We start from the raw sequence: 20973 nt of genomic DNA, 5'->3' as shown, positions 1-20973 counted from the left end.
GATTTGAACGTTGTTGTTACCGTTATTGCCGAGATCGCTGCTAGATCCAAAAGATAATTGAGGGGACAAGGAGAAAGGATGATAATTACACATTATATTGAAAAGCTTGAGGAGATCGTATGCAGTCTAAAATTACCCGATGAACGGAGCGCCACAGAGTGTATAGCAAGAAAAGCTGCGTACACCATGATGCATGAATAGGAGACGCATCCTTATTGGCAACATAGAGAAAAAAGACGAATGCAACAAAAGAGAACAATACACATCTACCATCATGATGAGGTTGAAAAAAGATGCAAGGGGTTACAAAGTTACTTGGAAAACGTGCTATGCAAAGCATATACACAAGGGAGCTTGTAATGACAAAAAGAGAAAGCGGGATGTGAGGCAGCAGGGGAAAAAGGAAGGCAGCACACACGGTTATATATGCGTGTGTGTGTGTGTATGTATGTATGTGAGCGTGATTTAAGCGAGATTGTGAGGAGACAACTTTTTGAAAGTTTATCTCGCTCAAGGGGGTTGGTGGGATGCGAGCTATACGATCAAGGTTTTAATCAAGAAGTGCATCAAGCACAAAAGGCAAAAGACACCATGGATAGCAAAAAAAGGGGCTATAGACAAGCACACGGTATGACGCACGCATGTACTGCTATGCGTTCTTTTTTCTCGCAGCGTCACGCAATGGATCACACTTTACCGTTTCCAAAGGTGTCATTCAGAATACAGTTAGGGAGAATAAACACATCATCCTTTGCTTTTTGAAATGTCAAGAATGTCATTCAACCAATTCTAACAATGGTATGATGATATAGGAAATGGGGGAAGATACATTCATTGACAAGTAATGATGCAAGTGTTGGGATCAAGATGTCATCAAATACACGAGCATGAAGAGTGAAACAGGTCTATCCTACTACTACTACTACTACTACTACTCTATGGGCTTTGTTACTGTTCTGAGATTGACAGCGAGCCACAAGGTTGCCCCGTTTTCCTTTTAGGACAGGAGAGCGTCCTATAACAACAATGAAGGTCCAAGCGTTTGCTGACTGGCCCAATAGGACCCCTAGCCTTATAGATCTCGTCTTCTTTCTCTTTCTTTCTCCTCTTACTATCCTTACCTACCCCTTGTTGGGGGAAAGAAAGCGGGGGGAGGGTGAAATATGGGTGGTCATCGTCTCGTGTCGAGGCCATTGATACACGGACGGCGATGACGACCGCGTGCAACTATATAATTTCCCATCCTCCTTCTTGTCCTTTCTACCTTTTCTTTCTTCATCAGTTGCAATGGATCCAAACGTCTCACAACAGGCATACACCTCAATGATGAAATTCACCATTGATGGTCGGCCCTATCTCAAGGTACATAGAGAAAAAAAAGATACCCACAATGCCCACCAAGATCGGCAAGCCTAGTGGTGGCACTTTTTATATATACCAAATGATCTCACATGCATATGTATATGGAATACAAAAGGATATTCACGATCTCTTTGCAGCACTTATTGTGCAAATACCATTGGATGTGCATCGATACCTCTTTCGCAATTACCCAAACACCTTTTCATCGGATGATGCTATACAAGCTTTGGGGTCGCTACGATTTTCCTACACAGCACGTATGCCCGATCCCAATGATCCATCCAAGCTGCTGCGTACAACAACAACGACAACGTTTAATATGGAAAAGGACATGGCCAAGACATTATTACAGCAATTTCAGCAATGTCGGCTTATGGAGAACGCGACGGATCCACAAAGTCGGGCGTATCGAGAGAAGGGCATTTGGCAATTGACGCCCAAGGGGCTGTGTGTATTGCAAGATTTTTGTGTACGCACTGAAGCTGATATGACTACGCTTCGTAAATACTTTGGGCATGTTGAACCGATTCAGCTGGTACGCCTTGAACGCCATGCTGATGATGATCAAATTATCCATGGACGTCAAAACTTGTCGGTGGTATTTCGCATCATGATGACTTGCTTGCCTTTGGAAGGTGAGCATCATCAACAATCGGTCAACAACAACACCAGCACCAAGGCAACCAGTGGTCGTCATAGTGATAAACCTGTATCAGCAGCATCTTCTCAATCGTCATCAGGGTCTTCTGCTCCTTTTGCTATGGCATCTCAATCCGATTCACGCGTGCAGTTGCTGGCCAACAATCTCTTGACACAATCCAAGAAAAAGACCCATTCTCATGCTCATCGTTCGATCAAGCATATGCGTACGGTGTTTTCCACTCAGCTGTGTACCGACTGGCTCACCGATTACAGCACCGTTTCGTCTCGTGAAGAAGCTGAGACGCTTGCAAATGAATTTGTAAAGTATGGTTGGGTGGAATTCCAAGATCCAAAGCAGTCGACACCTATTCGTGCAAGCAAGACCATTATGCTTATTGTCACATCCAAGGGCAAGGAAGTGGTTGCAGAAGATAACAACAAGAGCAATAATAATAATTCATCCTCCACCACTACCACTACCACTGGATCCACTACTACTACCACAGAGCAGCAACAAACCACCTTGCGTGAAATGTTGTCACAAGATCCAAATGATCCAACACCTGCATCCACAACAACAACTACTACTACCACCGATGAACCACGACCCCCCAGCACAGCAAGTATGGATCCTCCACCCCCTTCCAATCCACCGCCCATGTCATCGGCAGCCGAAGATGTAAAAGAGAGTAATGCTGCACGTCTCAAAGTGATTTTGGATGATGCACAATTGCGATCTTTGTTTAAGGACTTTTTGCGAGCCAACTTTTGTGAGGAGAATTTGGATTTTTGGATCGACTATGATACGTTGCGTCGTAAATGCCGTGCACAAAGTCCTGCTATGCCATCACAGAATCAGAAGGACTTGTTGGAGGATGCTCATGATATCTGGTCCACGTATTTGGCGCCTGGATCTCGATGTGAATTGAATGTTGAGCATACGTTGCGTCAAGAAATGGCACGTGTGGTGAATTCCATGGTCCAAGTGGTGCCAACCTTTACCCCTGGTCAAGTCAAGCCAACCATTGTCATTTCGACACCATCCACGTCACAGAGTTTGCGTATGATGCTAAAGTGGTTGGATCGTGTCAATGAACATATTTGTCGTTTGATGGCATCCGATTCAGTACCCAAGTTTGTAAAGACACCAAAGTATCGAAAGATTGTCGAGGCACGTGAAAAGTTGGCGGCTAAGGATGACATGTTCATGGCAGCATCATCATCATCTTCATCATCCGAGAATCATACAACATCCTCTGGACCACCACCACAACCAACACCCACCGTCGTTGAAAACAAGGCATGAATAACAAGAAAAACCTAAAGTAGTGAGGTAGTTTTGAAATCCACAAAAAAAAGTTCCACCACACCACCACCCTCCTTTCATTAGTAACCCGACCTTACCACCGCCCACACACACACACTCAATACCACACACCTTTTCCTTGTTTGTACATCGGCCTTGTAGAATAAACGCATCACACATTCGACCGAACAACAACAATGAGTCTTGCAACTTTCTACTCAAAGATCTTTGGTCTTGGTCTCTTCCTTGGTGGTTCTCTCGAAGTCGTGCTTGTCAAGAGCAACTACTGTATGTCCTTGCATTCTCCTGTCTGCCAACATTAGGAATTCACGCATGCTTCGATATAGATCAAATGCTCGCTGCTTCAGAGGCAAAGCAACGCGTCAAGGCCCTTGAACAAGAAAAGGAGGATATGGAACGATTAAAACGTATCTCACAACCAAATCAACAAGTAGAAGAACATACAAACAAGGAATAAAAAATAGCATACAGGATCAATGGGCGTATAGAGTGGTCATGAAGATGAAGGAGAGCAGAGGAGGTGTGTGTGCCATGTCAATCAATAGTCTCACTTGTGATCTTGGAGCATAGCAATGGATGGTTGTCATGGTATCTCGTAGACATGGCAACTAGATACAAGAGCTTGCGCATAGTCACGACCATCCCACCAGGCCGAGAGACACTCTGTTGCTTAAATGATACAATGACATAGGGTGAGTAGCATTAAGGATGAATTGGATACGTTGCGTCTTACTATGCGAATCAATTATTATGACAGGGCGGGCACATTGTACAAAAGGGCGTTGGCTCATCTCCATTTTGGAATCTTCCTCTTCCATGACCCCGCCTTCCACTGCAGTAGTAGCAGCAGCAGCCGAACGCACCACCACAGCAGCCTTATCCGCTCAACTTGAACAGTTAAACGCCAGCATCTTAGCACACATTGAACGCATTCAGAAAGCACCCAAGAGCAAGGACCGTAACCATGTGATTGCTGCGTCGAGTCAACTATTGAATCAGTTACGAGAAGCTCAACTCGAGACCTTGGATATGCGAGCATCTTTATTCGCTGACAATGCTCAATGCCAGCTTGCTCTGGACGATGCAGCCACCATGATTCACCTTGCCAGCTCTCATCCTCTTGGGTATTGTCGAGCAGCAGCCATACATAGCCTTTATGGTCGACAAAAAGCCGCTATTGAAATGTATGAACAAGGACTACGAGCCGTACCGTTATCCAAGCATGCAACATTGATGGATGGCAAGCTTGCAGCTGAAAAGCAGCTGGCGAAGCGTGTCGACTTTGTTTCTTGTCTTCCCTTTGATTTGGTGTCTCATGTTGTCTCTGAACTCTTGGATGGGGATGAATTACAGTTTGATCATCGTTATCTCGTGATATCTCAAACATGGCGTCAAAGATTCCTGCAATGCACATCACTCGTATTCCGATTGATTCATCAATGCGACCATTCCGTTCTTTTACGCATTCATCAGCAACTCTTGGATGATGCTCCCAATGTGGGCAAAGTCGCTGTCAGCTTTTATTGGGAAGAGTCTGCTCCTTTATTGAACATTCTACGTCAAGGCAATTTCACATCACTCAAAGAATTAGAGATCACTGGCAAGTAAAGTAGATTGGGATACATGGGGATGGATGATGGATGACTCATTCATTCATTTATTTAGACTATATGATCGATGATCCACATTTCTTCTTCGACTCACTAAGTCATATCGCCAACACGCTTACTCGCCTAACCATTGAGACGGATACGGAGGGGGATGTGATGATTCTTGATTTACTCGAATGCTGCACCAACCTGGATTATTTGCGTTATGTTGGCGATTGCAACCACAGCATCTCTCAAAACAATCACGAATGGAGTACGCGATATGATATTACACAGCTTGTATTGCAAGATTTGACAGGAGGAGAAATCGAATATGACTTGCTGAATGCCATCATCACTCGATGCCCTGCTCTTCATCACTTGGAATTGAATGGATGCAGCAACGTGGATATTTTGGACGACATCAAGCAGCACTGCCAAAGACTTGCTTATTTAAGTATCAACTTTGATCCTGAACGTGATATGTTGGAACGACCACACTACACCAAGCATTGTGGCCTTCAAGTCTTGGAGATGGGAATCGTGCATACTGAATTCTACACAAAGCTCGGCACCTTTTTGGCTTCGTATCAAGATACCTTGTCTATATTGTCTGTGCATATCAATTGTGAGCTTGATCATGTTACTGCTCCATTATCGGATCGTTTACAAATGTCCCAGCTGCATGAGCTCAATTGCATTTACCTTGTGAGTACACCCGACAAGTACATTGTTCCTTGGATCATACGTCAAGCACCCCATTTACGATCGGTGCTATTGGTTGCAGCGGATCCAGTCGATAGAGCTATCCTTGATGCACTTTGTGATTTGGATTTTCTCAGCAAATTGGAAATGCGTGATTGTGCCAAAGTGGACGTTGCAGGATTACGGCACTTTTTTGAAAGACATGGATCATTGGGAACGCATTCACGTTTACGCGAATTGATTTTATGCATCCTCGGTTGCGATTTGGAATCGGATCATGCTATTGATTTATTGGGACGGCTGTGCACGCTCACAAACCTAGTCTTGTTTTCTGTTCGTGGTATTACCATGGATGGGTTCGAACGATTTGCAAGTCAACTACGGTCATGGAAACGGCTACAATCCTTACGATTCAATAACATGGATTGTGTCAGCGATCATGCATTGGAAATCATGGGTCATTTATCCAGCCTTGAGTCATTGCATTTGTCATTCTTAAACAGCGTCACCAACGGAGGTATTGTACAACTGGCAGGATCACCAAGTTTACGCCATTTGTGTGTAGCGCACTGTAGTAACGTAGATGTCGATGTTGTCGAGCTTGTCTCTCATTGTTTGGAAACAAAGAAAAGGAATACCACTGTATGAATTAAAACATGCAGCATGATATTAGAGCTATCAATGATACTTTTACGCATTTTCATGCATTTGGGAATATGAAGCTTGGACAGCTAGGCATCTTGACATAGGCCACTGGTGGCAAAAAACATCAAAAGCATTAAAGCAATATCTGCTACAACGTGTAAGTCACGTGACCTGAAACAAACGCAAAACATAATCCCCCCTGTCGTCTTTCTTTTTGGATCCACACAGGATAATAGACGACTTCCACGAAGGAGATAATGACCACGAAGGATAGATAGACCACACAGGAATAGGACCACGAAGGAATAAGACCACACAGGAATAGAACCACGAAGGAGAATAGTGCCACACAGGCAAATAGACAATAAAGTAAAGAGAACGTAAGATCATGTTTTATTCTATGAGATCGTCCACTATTTATAATTGTTGGATGGGGCTAAGTATATCAAGATGGCTAAGTAATATGGATGTGGCGAAGTAATGATGGAGGGCGCAGCATAAAGAAGATAAGATGATAAAGATGTATAAAAAGATAATACCGATCAAGAAGATCCGGTATGTTGCTGCGACACTCCCAATCCAAAGTGGGATACCCCAAAACGGATTGTGACAAAACCCGCCTACCCACACCGGGACTCGAACCCGGAATCTTCGGTTTAGGAGACCGACGCGTTAATCCATTTCGCCATGCGGGTGCAAGCATTGGTGTCAGGTCCTTGCTCCTAGTTGTCTTGTTCTCTTTCCGTTTTTGTTGCTACCTCCGTCTCGATTTGGCAGGCGTGGGGCCAACACTCAGCTCGTCCACGACATTGGAATTGAGGAAAAGAAACATCATCGACGGGTCACCTTCCCAATTTGGAAGGTAACTTGTTATTGATGTCTACATGTAGCGGAATGCATTGTGAATGTAATGATGTAGATGGATTTGTATTTGGGGTGGTGAATCGTTTAATTTTGGGAGGTAAAGAGCATTGTGTTCAATTTGGATGTCAGATTCGAGGGATTCAAAAGCTGACAGATCTCCTCCTCCGCCGACGTGATGGAAGTTTTATGCGCTTTCGACATTGTAGTTCCTTTTTGATGAAGGCTGCTTAAGAGTAGACGTAGCCGGTAGCAGCCATGTATGAGCATCATTCATTTTCTCATTTACCACAATAGTCTTCAAAAGGGGATTTTGGTTTCAATGGTCCTTTTTTACTACAACATCAAACAATGCTATTGCTATCTATCCTTTTCTCTTGCAATGTAACAAGATGCTCTTGATGAATGCTTAAAGGTAAAACCTGACCCATCCAATCTCTTTATTCGAACAATAATCAGCAGCTAATTGATGGTACATGCGTTGAAATAAGCGGTAGGTGATGTAGTAATCGATACAACAGAGCGTCTTGATCATGTCACCTCTCGACAGCTTTACTATCATTTTCTTTTGAATGTGCTAGAGTCCTATTCTATTTGGTTTACAGTTGTGGTTTATGATAAGAGAAAAAGAAAGTTGCATATGCCGCCATCGCACAAGGGGTAGTATACTATTGCAAGCACGCCTTCGACGATCTCCAATGTGGTAACAATGTCACTGGATTGTCTTTTGTTGGCATGTCGCAAGTCATGTAAGCTACCGATGCAAGTAGAATGGAGGCATAGTAGTCAAGGCAAAGCGACGCGGGGTTGTTTATCAGTAGTAGAGCAGCAGCAGCAACGACCTCGAGTGTCGGCGGTGCCTTTTTTCCTTTCCACACACACGCACACACGCACACACACACACAGCATAGCACAAGGCAATCATGTCTGTCAATGACGAAGGACCTGCTCCTCCTCCTCCTACACCCAAGGCCATTCAACCACCTGCATATCCAGCACCGAATGACGTTCGATACACAGCTGTTCCACCTACATTACCATTATCAGACGAAGAGGACGATCAACAACATCGACCCAATGTCACTCATTTTCCCGGAGGACGTGCCAGCTTAAGTGTCCCTAGTCGTTTAGCGTTAATGACGGGTGTATCAAGTTTTTGGGGCTTTTGTCTTGGATCGTATCTTGGTGGACGACAATCCGGTTTACAGTATCTTGCCGAGAACGCACATCGATTGCCGACAACGGTGCAAGGCTGGTACTTTTATCACAAGACCAAGAATTACCGGATGATGTTGGGTGGTATCAAACGTGGCATGCTCTATGGTGGACGTACAGGTGCTCTTTGTTTGATGTATGGATCCGTGGAATCAACGCTTGATAGGATACGTGGGGAGGATGATATATTGAATTCCGTGGCTGCTGGTATGACTTCGGGTGTTGTCTTTTCTGCCATGAGTAAGTGTCATTGTATTGGATAAGGTTGTGCCATGCATGATTCATTCATTCCATCTATTCGCATATGTAGCCAAATTGACACGAGGAAGTGTACGTTACGCTGTCAAAGCTGGCTTGCTTTTCGGTCTAGTCGCTGGTGGATTATCAGATTTACATCGCACGTTGGCTGGCAACCCTCCACCTTATGCAAGATCCATTCAATCCAAATTTAGTTCATGATTAGACCTATACACACAACATACTACAGCATCATTCTTATCGCATAAATCATGGATGGTTTGGAGAGAACACATTTTGACGGGTGACACGATCAACTTTACACGTGCAAGTTCCAAAAAGTCATATGTATAATATAATGTGTATTCATGTGTGGTACGGATAAATGAGAAGGCAAAGGCACAAGGATAAGTCTTTTTGGTATGTGTGCAATGCGAGGGGTGTCAAGTATTACAATAAGCATATGAGAGCGGTCAAGTAGGTATGATGTGTGTGTGTGCGTGTGTGTGGATATGCGAATGATAAATGATGAATGTGATGGTGCTAGAAAGGGGAATTTTCTTTTTTGCTTATTCGATGGTATGGTGATGGTAGAAAAAAGAAAAAGTGGGTTGGGGGAGAGAGAGAGTGTGTGTGTGTGTGATAAGCAATGTTGTACAATATTCATATGAGAGAGAGAATCAATGAGAGAACAATGGGATAGATCAACGTTGTAGGGACCTCTGCTGATTGAGTGCCATTGTTGCCTCTTCCTTTGTTACATATTCCGTAGGATCGGGTGCTGTAGACCCGTGCATTGTGGGACGAATATCGGGATGTGTCAGATGCTTCGTCGGCAGAGACATTTTAGGCCGATGATGATGGTGATGCAACACTGGTTTAGCTGATGCGGCGGATGCTGCTGCTGAAGCTGAAGAGCCCAAAAGAGCATGTGGCACTGGTAAAAGCCCTGTCATACGTTTGGCGATCCACAATGTAATGTTGAGTGGCAATAACACCAGCGTAACGACCATGCCATGTGCCGATTGTCGTTGCTCTTGCTCGATACGATAGCAGATAAATTGATCAAAGTCTTGCATCTTTTGTTCAATCACAGCGAGTCGGTTATCAGCCAAGGATTGCATATCACTTTCCTTCTTTTCAAAGCGACGAATGGTCTTGGTAAGTCGCTGAATGGTGGGGTTCAAATCATCAGTGACCTATTTGTGTTAGGATAAGGCAATAATTAATATCACATGCAAAACGAAATACGCGCGATGGTGGGACAGCATTATTACCTGGCCTAGGTCCTTCTTGGTTGCAAAAGCCTTACGCAATGTATCAAGTTCCTCCTCCATGAGGTCAACTTTTCTTTGCAAGAGCTGTACCTCGGTCTCAGAGATCTGCATCTCGCTTTGTAAGTATAAGGTGCGTTCTCGTAATAAGGTAAGCACGTGGGCAAGAGGCTTGAGCGATGCCGCCAATACAAACACAAATACATTGAAAGAGCTCATATAGCGTTCATAGTTGCTTAAAAAGTAACGACTATACTGCAACGTGTAGCCGGCAACCACAGGTGATATGACTACCCAGATGAGTCCAGCCAACTCGTGTCGTCGAAGTTCATCAGCCACAGCTTGGCGTCGTTCATATTCAGCAAGCTTCTTTTTGCTATCAATGTCGTCGCTATCGATACCACTACCACGCCATGTAGATCGTTGATGAATAACACGTCTCGAACGTGCACTTTCGTAATAATTCCATGGCACTAAGAAGGAAGGCGTGTGAATACAAATGATGTGTGTATGGTGTGTGTGTGTGAACATGATATAGAATTTGCATACCTGTCATCCATTTATACACATAAAATAGAATCAAGAGGATCATTACAAAGTCACTCCATGCATCTGCACTACCAGCAAAAAAGGAACCCACTGTGGGCACAATGGCTAAGAGGATAGGCCATGAAACAGCGGCAGAGAAACCATCGGATGAATCGGCTGCTGATTGTTGTTGTGGTTGTTGTTGTGGGGTTGTGGTTGCGGTAGGGATGGGGCGTGTGTGGGGTGTTGTGCCATGCTGTTGGTGCTGATATTGCTTCCCACCACCAGGGACAGCGCGGTGTTTGCTTTTCGGTAATGGCCTTCTCACAAACACGTCGTCTTGGTCATTTTCTGAAAATGTCATGCTTATGCTGCGTAATCTGTTGAAGGATAGGAGAAGCTTTCAAGTGATTATCGGCAGGGAGGATTGAAAGAATGGAGACGTAAGAAGAAAGAGTAATGAAAAAAAAGACGTCGAGAAGAAAAAGAGAATGCAGGTGCGTGGCCACAACTCCGTTCTGGATTTATGCTTTCCTCTCAGCTGATTGTAGCTGTTTTTGGGTGAATGTGGTTACAGGCATATCGGGCTCACTCTAAACCAAACGCGTCGCCCGGTGCGGTTTCCATGGTTACCTTAATGTCATATGCATTAACATCCGCTTTTTATATTGTTGAATCTATTCATATTCTCTACACACGTTCATTAACACATTGGCTACTACTTTGGGGCTTCACAAAAGTAATCGTAGACGTGTTGTTTATATATATACAAATGTTTACTCGGGGTGTGTTGTATGGTGGGTCATGATACATTAGCAGCACTTGACGCAAACAAGGACCTTTTACTACTACTACGGTCATCATCGTTTATGCATAGTAGAAGAAACTTTAATATCTCCGTCGTCAAGTGGTGGTAGCACCACATAAATGGCGCGCAGTTACTCCCGAAAGCAGCCAGCTTATGATGTCCTTGTGAAAGGGGACAATGAAGTATTGGAATCAAGCAGAATACAATGAAAGGTAAAGGATCAAATGCAAATCGTACTTGTAGTAGAGGAGATTGATCATGGGGTGGGTGTAATCCCATCTTTGGGTTTGGGTTGTTGAATGAGTTTATTCTTTTTTGTATACCCGGGAAATGAATGAAAAGGCAAGCCGGGGATCATTGACATGAAGATCAAAGGTTTCAATCATATCAGTGTATATGAAAGTCCTCATACACCCCCTTTCTTTGTATGTGTGTGCATATGCTTTTCGTTTGTCTCTCTCTCTGGAGATATTAAAATGCCGCCCAATGTGTGGTGTGTGCACAAAGATGAGTGAGTGAGCGTGAGTGAGTGAATGAGAGTGATCTTGTTCTCCTCCTCCTCCTTCTCCTCTCTTTCTCTTCTCTCTCTCTTCCTTTTTCCTTCCGGTTTTCGAGGAGAGCTCTTTTATTTATTCCCTTCTTCAAATCAAAATGGCTATGGAGTCTGATATCTCTAACTCGCATATCTCCTCGCCGTTCCAAGTGCTCACTTTGTCCGATGACGACGTTGACGATGAATCTGACATGGCTTCTCACACCGCGCGTCCTTGGTCTTATGCATCACCACGTCTACACAATAGCCCATTGACAACGCCTTCTGCATCACCTGCAACAACACGCAAAGTAGCAATGTCAAGATACCAAGAAGCCGACATTGGCGACACTCCCAGAATGTTCTCTTTGAAAAAGCAACCTTCGTTGTCTTCGTCCTTTCTCGGAAAGAGTCTAGGCAAATCCAGTTCACAACCCAACTTTTTTGACGATCAACCTTTATCAAGGTCTCCTTCATCCCTGCCGCCACCACCACGCCCACCATCAGCGAATGCTTTATCAACAAAGAGTTCAGCCCTTGATCTGGATATTACAGAGAACGGCAACGATGATACCATGCTAAAGTTGGATCCTGATGATTTAGCACAATTCCGAAGATGGATGATTGGCTTTTGCATTGTCAACTTTGATCTGGAGATTGGACAAGGTATATAAGGTTATTGGGACAAGGCTTCGGTTATTATTATAACTGCTGCTGATATGGTTTTCATAAGCGCTTGATTATGTATATCCACCTATGGAGCTCACTGATCTGGAGAAAAAGAACATGTAAGTCGTCATGGGAACGATGCAAGGTATCAAATCAAATCATTGAACATGATGGATTAGTTGTTTCTCGGCTTTTCCTGATTCCAATGTATTCGAAGTGGGGGATCAAGTATACAATGTACGAGTACGAGCAAGTACAGCAGGATTGGCAGTGTCTGGTATGTGTGTGTCTCTTTCTTTCTCTCCTTGTTTTGATTTTCGGGAGTAAAGAGATCTCATTATACATCCGATAGGCCCAACATCAACGGCAGGCTTTCTTTACGGCTATGTTTTCTTTCGGCAGAAAAAGGATCCCACTATTCGTCGCGGCTATTTCCAGGTTGGACAAAAAGGGTCGTGTAACGAAGACGAGTCGGCATTCTTCTGATCCAGCAGCATTAGAAATCATTGGTTCTCTTGTCACAGCATCCATTTGTGGGTCTCTTTTCACGGCTGGTCGCTCTACTAGGCCCTGTGTTTTTCGATAATGGTCAACCTATGTTGGAAGCGGCGTGTATGAACATTGCCAATTGGTAAGCATCGAATCCTTGCGGGGGGGGTGGCAAAATTGAGAAGAGGACTAATCACATCTCCCTTTATATGAATGTTTGGAAATAGGAGTCCTGTGGTAGAAGGCAAAGTACTCGATTTACCGTTTTTGGGTAACCTACTACAAGTGGAGATATCACGGCCTTTTAATCCTCAGCTGCTGGAGACCACATCATTTGATATGAATCGATTACAACCCGAGGAGCAGGTATGAAGACGTGTTACAAGCTCATTCAATGCCCATTTGCTGATACGTTACCGCTTCTAGATCATGGCATCATTGCCAATCGGCGGATTATACCATCATTTTAAAGATATCCTTCAAGATCTTTGGTTGTTATGGGAGCTCATACTGCTAGCTGAACCATTGGTGGTAATGGCCCCTGATCCAGGAGTATGCAGTGAAGCAGTGGTGTCACTTGTGAACCTCATTAATCCGGTAAGAATGATGACAGCGAGCGAACGGGGGATCAATATGAATATTCGTCATTCATTATACTTTTTTTTAGATTCCCTATTGTGGCGATTATCGACCTTATTTCACCATTCAAGATCCAGACTTCAAATCATTTGTTACCAAGAATAAGGTAAAGAGAGTGTGTGACATAGTCTGGGGTTATGCAGAATCTTATGCAACGCGTATATAGCCACCTTCCAATCTCATCCTTGGTGTAACCAATCCTTTCTTTAATACTGCTGTCGAGCATTGGCCACATATTGTGCGTGTTGGTAGACAACAATTACGGTAAGTTATATACTCTATACACACGTACACCATGATGTTGCTCTTTGTTCTAATAGCGTTGATAATGTAGCAAACCGGATGGGACACTCATTACTGCACACGGCAACCACATTCAACCGCATAAATCAAAGGCTGCATTAGGGAGCAAAGCAAATGTGCTTTTTGAGTTTATACAGGTAAGAAGAGCCGGCAAAGGGAATATTGTATATATACGACCACATTGGGCTTATTGGGATTCATGCAGGGGGTTACATCGAAGCGAAAAGCTGTCATAGCCAAAGATCGACAACTGCTCAAGATGCTCACCGAGGCTAGTATGCGTGGTTACCCACCAGGTACGTTTCTTCATCTCTTTGGGGGAAAGAAGGCCATGTGTTATGCGTTATTCATTTACTGAGTTCCAACCCTTTAGACTGGATGCTTAATAACATATTACGTCGCCATTTTGTCGATCTTACTGAAAAGTTCTTGGGTCCTTTAAATCGCTATTTTAGCACGCTTATTCCAAACAACACGTAAGACGAGGAGATATGCATTGCAGGTGGAAGCTGCTTTTTTGCTAACATAACTACTCGATTTGGTAGGGTGTTTCAGGCGGATGTAGGACCTCCTCAACTGAGACCGTTCCAGACCGAGCAATTCATGAAGTATCTAAAGGAGCATGGCACGCAACTACCATTCAAGTCGACCTTTAAGACAAGGACGTCTACATCGGATCCCACCAAAGAGCTGTATGCACAATTTTTAAAGTGCGGCAACTTTGCCATGTGGTTGCAGCAACGTACGACTGAAGCACAGAGCGAGATGAACCAGAGATATATCCAAAGTCTGTTGTTGTGTGAAGCCGATCCTTCTCGGAGTTCTGCGGATACAAAATCCCGTATTCGGGATTTATTGGTAAGTGCCAGGTGGAGCAGTAGTGGCAGCAACGACATGTAGCTAATAAGATTTATGCGCGCAATAGTACCCATCATCCTCCGTGTCGTCTATTTGCATCACAATCACTGATCAACAAAGAGAACAGTTGAAGCGTGTCTTGGATGAAGGGAATTAAAAGGCACATCTGCTTTCTATATTCGGTGCATCTGAGCACAAGGAAACGTGTACCAGCTGGCTTTTTTGGCAGGGCACCAACAACCTTTTCGTTATCTGTTTCTTTTTTTACCGTTTTCTCTCTCTCTCTTTTACTCGTCTTGTTCTTTTGTCTCCCCCTTTTTTCTTTTTCCATCTTTCACACTCACTCAACCCCCTTCATCCTTTGTGTTCTTTTCTTTTTCAAAACACCCCTTTCATCATGTCCAACTTTTCATCCAAGCTTTCGAGGGTCCGCTCAGTTAAAAAGCTATCGGCCTTTACACATCGACATCGTTCGCCTTCGCCAAATCCACCTTCTTCTCCTCCTCCCTCAAGAACATCAACGGCCTCAGAAGAACTTCCATCAAGTAATACCAAATCTGATTATGGCAACATGGCTCGTCATTCATTGCCACGTAGTCGCACTATTAGTGCTGCTGGGAGAACAACTTCTTCTACTACAGCCAACAGCTTTGGTGAGACCTTGCGAGCCATGTCAAGAGAAGCACAAAATGGAGAATTTGCGGATGTATTTGGATCTTTCTTTTTCAACGACAAACGATGTCAAAACCGGGCTTTCTTTATGGCAGCACGATTAAAGCAAACACTGCAGACGATGATTACGCCGATTCGTCAGCCGACACCTGCTGCACTACTATCACCTGCCGCCACACCACCATCACAGCAACGGTATCCTCCTGCCAACAATAGCCATAGCAACCAACAATTATGGGAAATGATGACGCACCGATTATACACGCTCAACTATATCCTCTTTGTGTTGCCTCCCACGTGCGAAATTCGTTCTCGTTTCTTGAACATGCTTGAACAACAACTTGGCCAAATTGGTGATGGACAACAAGTGCTTCGTCGAGGAGGGATGGAAGTGCATTTTGTCGTCCGATACGTCATGAAGCATTATTGGCATCGACGACGCACGTTGGTGCAGTTTCACCAAGATGACGATGACGACGACATTGAAGAAATTGTGGAACGTGCTCGTGAGGTCATAGAGCATTGCTTAGAAAGTGAATCCAAATTGGGACATGCTGAAAGAGATGCCATGTATGTGTTCCATGGCCTTCGTATGGGTTTACACGGCACCTTTGAACCACGTATTGAGCTGGAGGAGGATCCCGAACTCAAACATCGATTGCTTATGACCGTTCAAGAAAACAAACAAGTGACAAAACAGGCGTATGTCAATCCTTTTGAAGATGCCGATGCTATTGTTACGGAAGATGATGATGATTTGGTCGGCGAGGACATGGTCCCTTCTCGAGAAGTCGATAGTGGATTTTACGATCATTTTGCACCTTCGACAAGAGCAGCAGCTTTTTCATGAAAATAGTAGACACAATTACATTTAGACACACACACACACACACACACACATCATCACACCCCCACTTCTTCTATCCGATTCCATTCCACACACACGACCACACTCGCACACGCACACACACACTCACACAACCGCATCTCATCATCCATGCAAACATCCCCACCTCTTTTATTACATCCACGCACTTATTATTACTTCACTCACACACGCACGCCCACTTTCTATATTGCTATTTGTACATAACATTTCATTTCTTTGTACCTGCAGATTCTTCATTAATATGGCTGATGATGTATGGAAGGAACCTATAATTGTTTGTATGTGTCGTTACATAGGGGAAAGGGGGGGTTGTTACTATGCAGCTTGATGAGATCAGCATTCACAATTTCTCAGGCCATATAACGTGGTGGTGTTTGCGTTTTATTGTATAAAGTCAGCTGATCGCCGAGTCGTATTACATGAATCCTGTGATTCAAAAAAAGAAGGGGTATTGTTGCGTTGGATACCAGGGCAATCATGAAACAATGGGGATAATTTTGATTCTTCTAAGGTAATGTAAGATCACATGTGATTGGTATAATGAGGACGATGGGACACAAAGAAGTACCGTTTCCCGGTAACAAGGGGGGTGGGTTAGGGTATGATAATGAATGAGTGGATGCAATTTTTAGATGATAATGTGATAAAAGAAATATGACATTGATAAAGGGCATTGTCCTGGTAACGGAATGCACCGGGCGATAACACCTACACACCAGCACCTGCGTTTATCAAGCAGATGATCTCGGTCAATGGGATGCTCGGAACCCGAGAACCAATCATTTATTGATTGCTTTTGCTGACAAACCCACCGCCGTTGTCTTTTCTATCTTCTTTTCTTTTCCGTTTCTCTCTACACAACAGCCATGGTTGCATCAGCAAACGATTCCATTCTACTAGTATCTTCTATCAAGTCCGATCAAGCTTCTCTTGAAAAGATCAAGGCATCGGCTGAAAAGGAGGCTGGCAATACTTCATTTGAAGCCATGGAGCGGGTTGCGGAAGGTAATTGGGAGATCAGAGACTCTTCATGGTTGTGTTGTAAGGGTCACTCATATCTATCTATCACTTCTTTTGATAGCTCCTTTGAACAAGGCATCCTACAGCAAGATTTATTCCAACACGGCAGAGCCTCCTATCAGCATCCACACACCTCAAATTCTTTCACGCTTTCTATCCACATTGACGGCTAACGGCAGTCTGGTATTGCAAGAGCCCATTTGGTTGGATGGCACCACTGTGAATGCCAATTTATGTCCTGTTACACGCAAAGAAGCTGAATTGGTGTCGCTACTCAAGTTGACTGGATTCGTGGATGTTCAAGTTCAAAAGGTGTTGCCTCTCTCGGATGCTGATCTCACAGAATTCATCAAGGCATGGGGTGCTGCTCGTGTAGAACAAGGTGTCCAAGCACTCTCAGGCAAATTGGGCATGGTCTATATCACTGTCAAGAAGCCTGCTTATGAAGTTGGCCAAAAGGTGACATTGAGCTTTGGCAAAAAGAAGCAGCAACAAGAGACCAAAAAGACCGTATGGGCTGTCTCTGGTAATGACGACGATGATGAAGAACTCGAGGATGATGAAGCCTTGTTGGATGAAGAAGATCGTATCAAGCCTAGCAAGGAATCTTTGGCACGTCCTGATGATTGTGAAATGACCGGCGGTCGACGTAAAGCATGCAAGAATTGTACATGTGGTCGTGCAGAAATGGATGAGGAAGAAGCTGAAAATGTCGTATCATTGGATTTGATGGAAGATGATGGCTCAAGTGATGATGTCGTTGATGTGGATCCTACCTCAAAGGCAACTGGTGGCTGTGGAAGCTGTGCTTTGGGTGACGCTTTCCGATGCTCAACATGTCCTTATCTTGGTATGCCAGCATTCAATCCAGGTGAAAAGGTCGTTCTTGGTGGCATGTTTGGAAAGGACGATATTGATATCTAGATTGCTCCCCCCCTTCCTCACCCATCTCCTTTCTGTTCCCTTTTGCATCATCAAGCTTTCTTTTTTTCCCTCACAATCATTCGCATCCGCTATATAAATGTACCTGACTAGCTTCTCCCAATATCACCCATCGTTCATCTATTCATCACCCCCTCCCCACGTTTGCATGATGTGAAATATACGTTTGTTCTTTTTTCTCCTCGTTAAGCCATCATTAATTAATAAGCAAGGATTGCTGTGGCAAGTTCGGACTTGAGATTGCAGGATCAGTGTGTGACACATGATCACTTTTGACATCCTCGATGCACATGTTGGTACCGGCTACCTTTGCACGAGGTTGCTAATGCATTGTGTTACGAGTTATACACCCCTATAGAACCCTACGGAGCATATAAAATGATTACACGATAATAAGGCAGGTGATGTTTATTTACAGAATCGATAAGGAATACAAGAAGTAGAAATTACAATATACAGTTGTTGTGATAGAGAGCTTTGATCGTGAATAGTAGAGACATCCTTTAGTGTTCTTCCTTCTTTTCCATGCTCTCGGTTTCAATACGTTGCTGAGCCTTGGGAAGCAAGATTTTGTAGCGTTCCAAGATATAGACAATAGCACACATGACAATCATGGCAGCCGTAGTAGCGGTGGTAACGATCTTTCCAAGGCGGAATGCAGGTGCTTGGGTGACGGTCCATGCCGCAACATTGATAAAGTTGGGGGCAAGGTTACCAATCGAGTTAACCATGGCAATAGCAAGGGCACGTGTTTCTGTAATATAGAAAAAGATGATGAGCAAAAAGCCAAGGCATGGTATTATGTATAATAAAAATACACGTACCAGGATCACATTGATGGATTTCATTGTTCCATGTCATCATGATGGGAGAGATACCGAGAACAGGGACAACCATATAGACACAGACGTACAACAATGGGATGGGTACATGGCCATTGTTGACAGCCACCAATAAGATGTACCAAATCAAGGTCCACACGGCACCAGCTTGAATGTGCCAGTGACGATGGCCATATTTGTCAGAGAGATAGCCTTGGGTGACAATGACAATGCTATAGTCTTTTTGTTAGTTACAACTTTTCTCGAGAAGGGGGATCATGCTTTGTACTTACGCAGCAAAGCACCAAACAGGCACGGTCATGTAGTTAGCAAAGGAGGCCTCGTAGCCCATTTCCTTGAGGATGATAGCAAATTGTTGAAGGATACCCATTCCAAGTTGCATGCAAGTGAAGATAAGAATGAACAAGTACACATAGGGCGTGGTTGCAATGTTACGCAAGGTTTGCAAGTTGAGACCAGTGGCAATGACCTTCTTGCCTTGACGCTCCAAACGTTTGATGGCGACTCGACGTTCATCATCCTTGATAAAGCGAGTGTTGTGGGGGTAATCGGGGATAAGGAAGAAGCCCATAAGGCCAATAACAACACCAATGAGACCTTCAATAATGAAAAGCCATTTCCAGCCTCGCATGCCAGCTGCGCCATCCAAAGTTTGAGAAATGGATCCTGAAATAAGACCAGAAAAGGCACCAGAGACTATATCATAGTAGAACGTTATTATCGGCATGGTAATAAATATGGGCAAAAAAGCTTACATTGAGATCCAGCAACGAAAAAGGCAGTGCGAGAGCCTAATTCTTGACGAGTATACCAGTTACCAAGCAAGTAAACCATGCCGGGATAGAAGGGCTATAGATGGATGGTGTGAGTTGTTGTTGTTGGGGGATGATTTAAAAGCGATACATACAGCTTCAGTGAAACCAAGGACGATACGCAAGCCAAAGAGTGCGCTATGGTTCTTGACAAGGGCCATGAAACAAACGACAGCACCCCAAAGGGTCACAACAAGCGGCAACATGATGGCAGGACGTACTCGGGTGATGACAACGTTGGCGGGAATTTGCAAACTAATGGATGGCTGAATAAGTAACAAGTTTACGAAGCAAAGATTGAATAGGGAGGAGGACTCACATGACATAGCCAATGAAGAACATGGTGATAGCCCAGTTGTATGCACTGCTGTCGAGATCAAGTTCTTCTTTCATACCGGTTGTATAAGCATTGGCTGCATGAAACGAATGCTATTAGTATTGTCACTACTACCACAAGCGCAAATGTCAAAAATACATACGCATATTGTTACGATCCAAGCCGTTAGCCCAGTAAGCAAGGAAACTAAATGAGCCATTTTCGATGAGTTTTCTTATTCTTAAGGTGGCATGTATACAATGACTTACGCCCAAAGCATGAGACGATAATCGAGTTTACGCACCAGGCGCTTCTCGACAAGTTTTTCTTCTTCAGTAAGATCCAAATTGTTACGGTATTCGGTATGATGGCTGCTTGCTTGAGATACGGCCTCCATATCAATGTGGCCGATCTCTTGATCTTTTTCAACGACAGCCATGACAAAGAGTATGTGCTGGTGGAGGAGAAGGTGGTAGGGATTAAGAAAAAAAAAGGTAATAGGATGACAAGAGCTTGTCTTTTATAAGAGGAATAGACTGGATCCCAATATTTTTTCTCGTTCCTGCTCCTCGGTGGTGGTGGAGAAGGGTGCTGGTGGTGTTGGTGGGGTTGTATTATGTCGTGCTTACTCACCCGGGTTCCCCGCGCAAAAACCAACATCAAAAACTCCCCACATGCCTATCTCAGCTCATAGGCTGGGCCTCGTTTCCCCACATTATACCGCTCTATTCCTTGGATCATGATTCGGTACACGCTTTCCGCGGGATGCCCTTTCCCGAAATAGTGATACCAAATCT

The 20973-nt window shown here is 44.0% G+C and overlaps 9 protein-coding genes and 1 non-coding gene across 10 annotated transcripts; 7 read left to right on the top strand and 3 right to left on the bottom strand.

Annotated features, from left to right (window-relative positions):
• Positions 1-1287: 1287 nt before the first annotated feature.
• Positions 1288-3310, top strand: O0I10_000284 (uncharacterized protein; the record flags this gene model as incomplete). Its single annotated transcript, XM_058480396.1, has 2 exons — positions 1288-1362; positions 1478-3310. The coding sequence occupies 2 exons, from the start codon at positions 1288-1290 to the stop codon at positions 3308-3310; spliced, it is 1908 nt and encodes a 635-aa protein (XP_058348919.1).
• A 197-nt stretch (positions 3311-3507) lies between these two features.
• Positions 3508-3788, top strand: O0I10_000283 (uncharacterized protein; the record flags this gene model as incomplete). The annotated part of the gene is made up of 2 exons (XM_058480395.1): positions 3508-3598; positions 3658-3788. The coding sequence occupies 2 exons, from the start codon at positions 3508-3510 to the stop codon at positions 3786-3788; spliced, it is 222 nt and encodes a 73-aa protein (XP_058348918.1).
• Positions 3789-4147: 359 nt separating this feature from the next.
• O0I10_000282 (uncharacterized protein) lies at positions 4148-6273 on the top strand (the record flags this gene model as incomplete). The annotated part of the gene is made up of 2 exons (XM_058480394.1): positions 4148-4931; positions 4997-6273. 2 exons carry the CDS (start codon positions 4148-4150, stop codon positions 6271-6273), a joined length of 2061 nt encoding a protein of 686 aa, XP_058348917.1.
• Positions 6274-6891: 618 nt separating this feature from the next.
• O0I10_000281 lies at positions 6892-6965 on the bottom strand. The gene has a single exon. It is a non-coding gene; the product is annotated as a tRNA-Arg (tRNA).
• Positions 6966-8054: 1089 nt separating this feature from the next.
• O0I10_000280 (uncharacterized protein) lies at positions 8055-8805 on the top strand (the record flags this gene model as incomplete). The annotated part of the gene is made up of 2 exons (XM_058480393.1): positions 8055-8586; positions 8657-8805. 2 exons carry the CDS (start codon positions 8055-8057, stop codon positions 8803-8805), a joined length of 681 nt encoding a protein of 226 aa, XP_058348916.1.
• Positions 8806-9287: 482 nt separating this feature from the next.
• Positions 9288-10749, bottom strand: O0I10_000279 (uncharacterized protein; the record flags this gene model as incomplete). The annotated part of the gene is made up of 3 exons (XM_058480392.1): positions 9288-9782; positions 9861-10330; positions 10407-10749. 3 exons carry the CDS (start codon positions 10747-10749, stop codon positions 9288-9290), a joined length of 1308 nt encoding a protein of 435 aa, XP_058348915.1.
• Positions 10750-11844: 1095 nt separating this feature from the next.
• On the top strand, positions 11845-14840 carry O0I10_000278 (uncharacterized protein; the record flags this gene model as incomplete). Its single annotated transcript, XM_058480391.1, has 14 exons — positions 11845-12391; positions 12459-12513; positions 12574-12671; positions 12747-12832; positions 12895-13025; positions 13111-13249; positions 13310-13480; positions 13551-13628; positions 13689-13786; positions 13857-13962; positions 14031-14121; positions 14199-14301; positions 14371-14683; positions 14751-14840. 14 exons carry the CDS (start codon positions 11845-11847, stop codon positions 14838-14840), a joined length of 2106 nt encoding a protein of 701 aa, XP_058348914.1.
• A 240-nt stretch (positions 14841-15080) lies between these two features.
• O0I10_000277 (uncharacterized protein) lies at positions 15081-16205 on the top strand (the record flags this gene model as incomplete). The annotated part of the gene is made up of 1 exon (XM_058480390.1): positions 15081-16205. The coding sequence occupies one exon, from the start codon at positions 15081-15083 to the stop codon at positions 16203-16205; it is 1125 nt and encodes a 374-aa protein (XP_058348913.1).
• Positions 16206-17110: 905 nt separating this feature from the next.
• O0I10_000276 (uncharacterized protein) lies at positions 17111-18188 on the top strand (the record flags this gene model as incomplete). Its single annotated transcript, XM_058480389.1, has 2 exons — positions 17111-17249; positions 17326-18188. The coding sequence occupies 2 exons, from the start codon at positions 17111-17113 to the stop codon at positions 18186-18188; spliced, it is 1002 nt and encodes a 333-aa protein (XP_058348912.1).
• A 521-nt stretch (positions 18189-18709) lies between these two features.
• Positions 18710-20615, bottom strand: O0I10_000275 (uncharacterized protein; the record flags this gene model as incomplete). Its single annotated transcript, XM_058480388.1, has 8 exons — positions 18710-18960; positions 19031-19260; positions 19321-19744; positions 19804-19897; positions 19956-20115; positions 20180-20273; positions 20340-20383; positions 20446-20615. The coding sequence occupies 8 exons, from the start codon at positions 20613-20615 to the stop codon at positions 18710-18712; spliced, it is 1467 nt and encodes a 488-aa protein (XP_058348911.1).
• Positions 20616-20973: the final 358 nt, after the last annotated feature.

The sequence above is a fragment of the Lichtheimia ornata genome (genome assembly GCF_029851405.1).
Source record: "Lichtheimia ornata isolate CBS 291.66 chromosome Unknown scaffold00001, whole genome shotgun sequence".
NCBI lineage: Eukaryota > Fungi > Mucoromycota > Mucoromycetes > Mucorales > Lichtheimiaceae > Lichtheimia > Lichtheimia ornata.
Note: the sequence above shows the minus strand (reverse complement) of the source record. Positions and strands in the feature narration are given on the sequence as shown.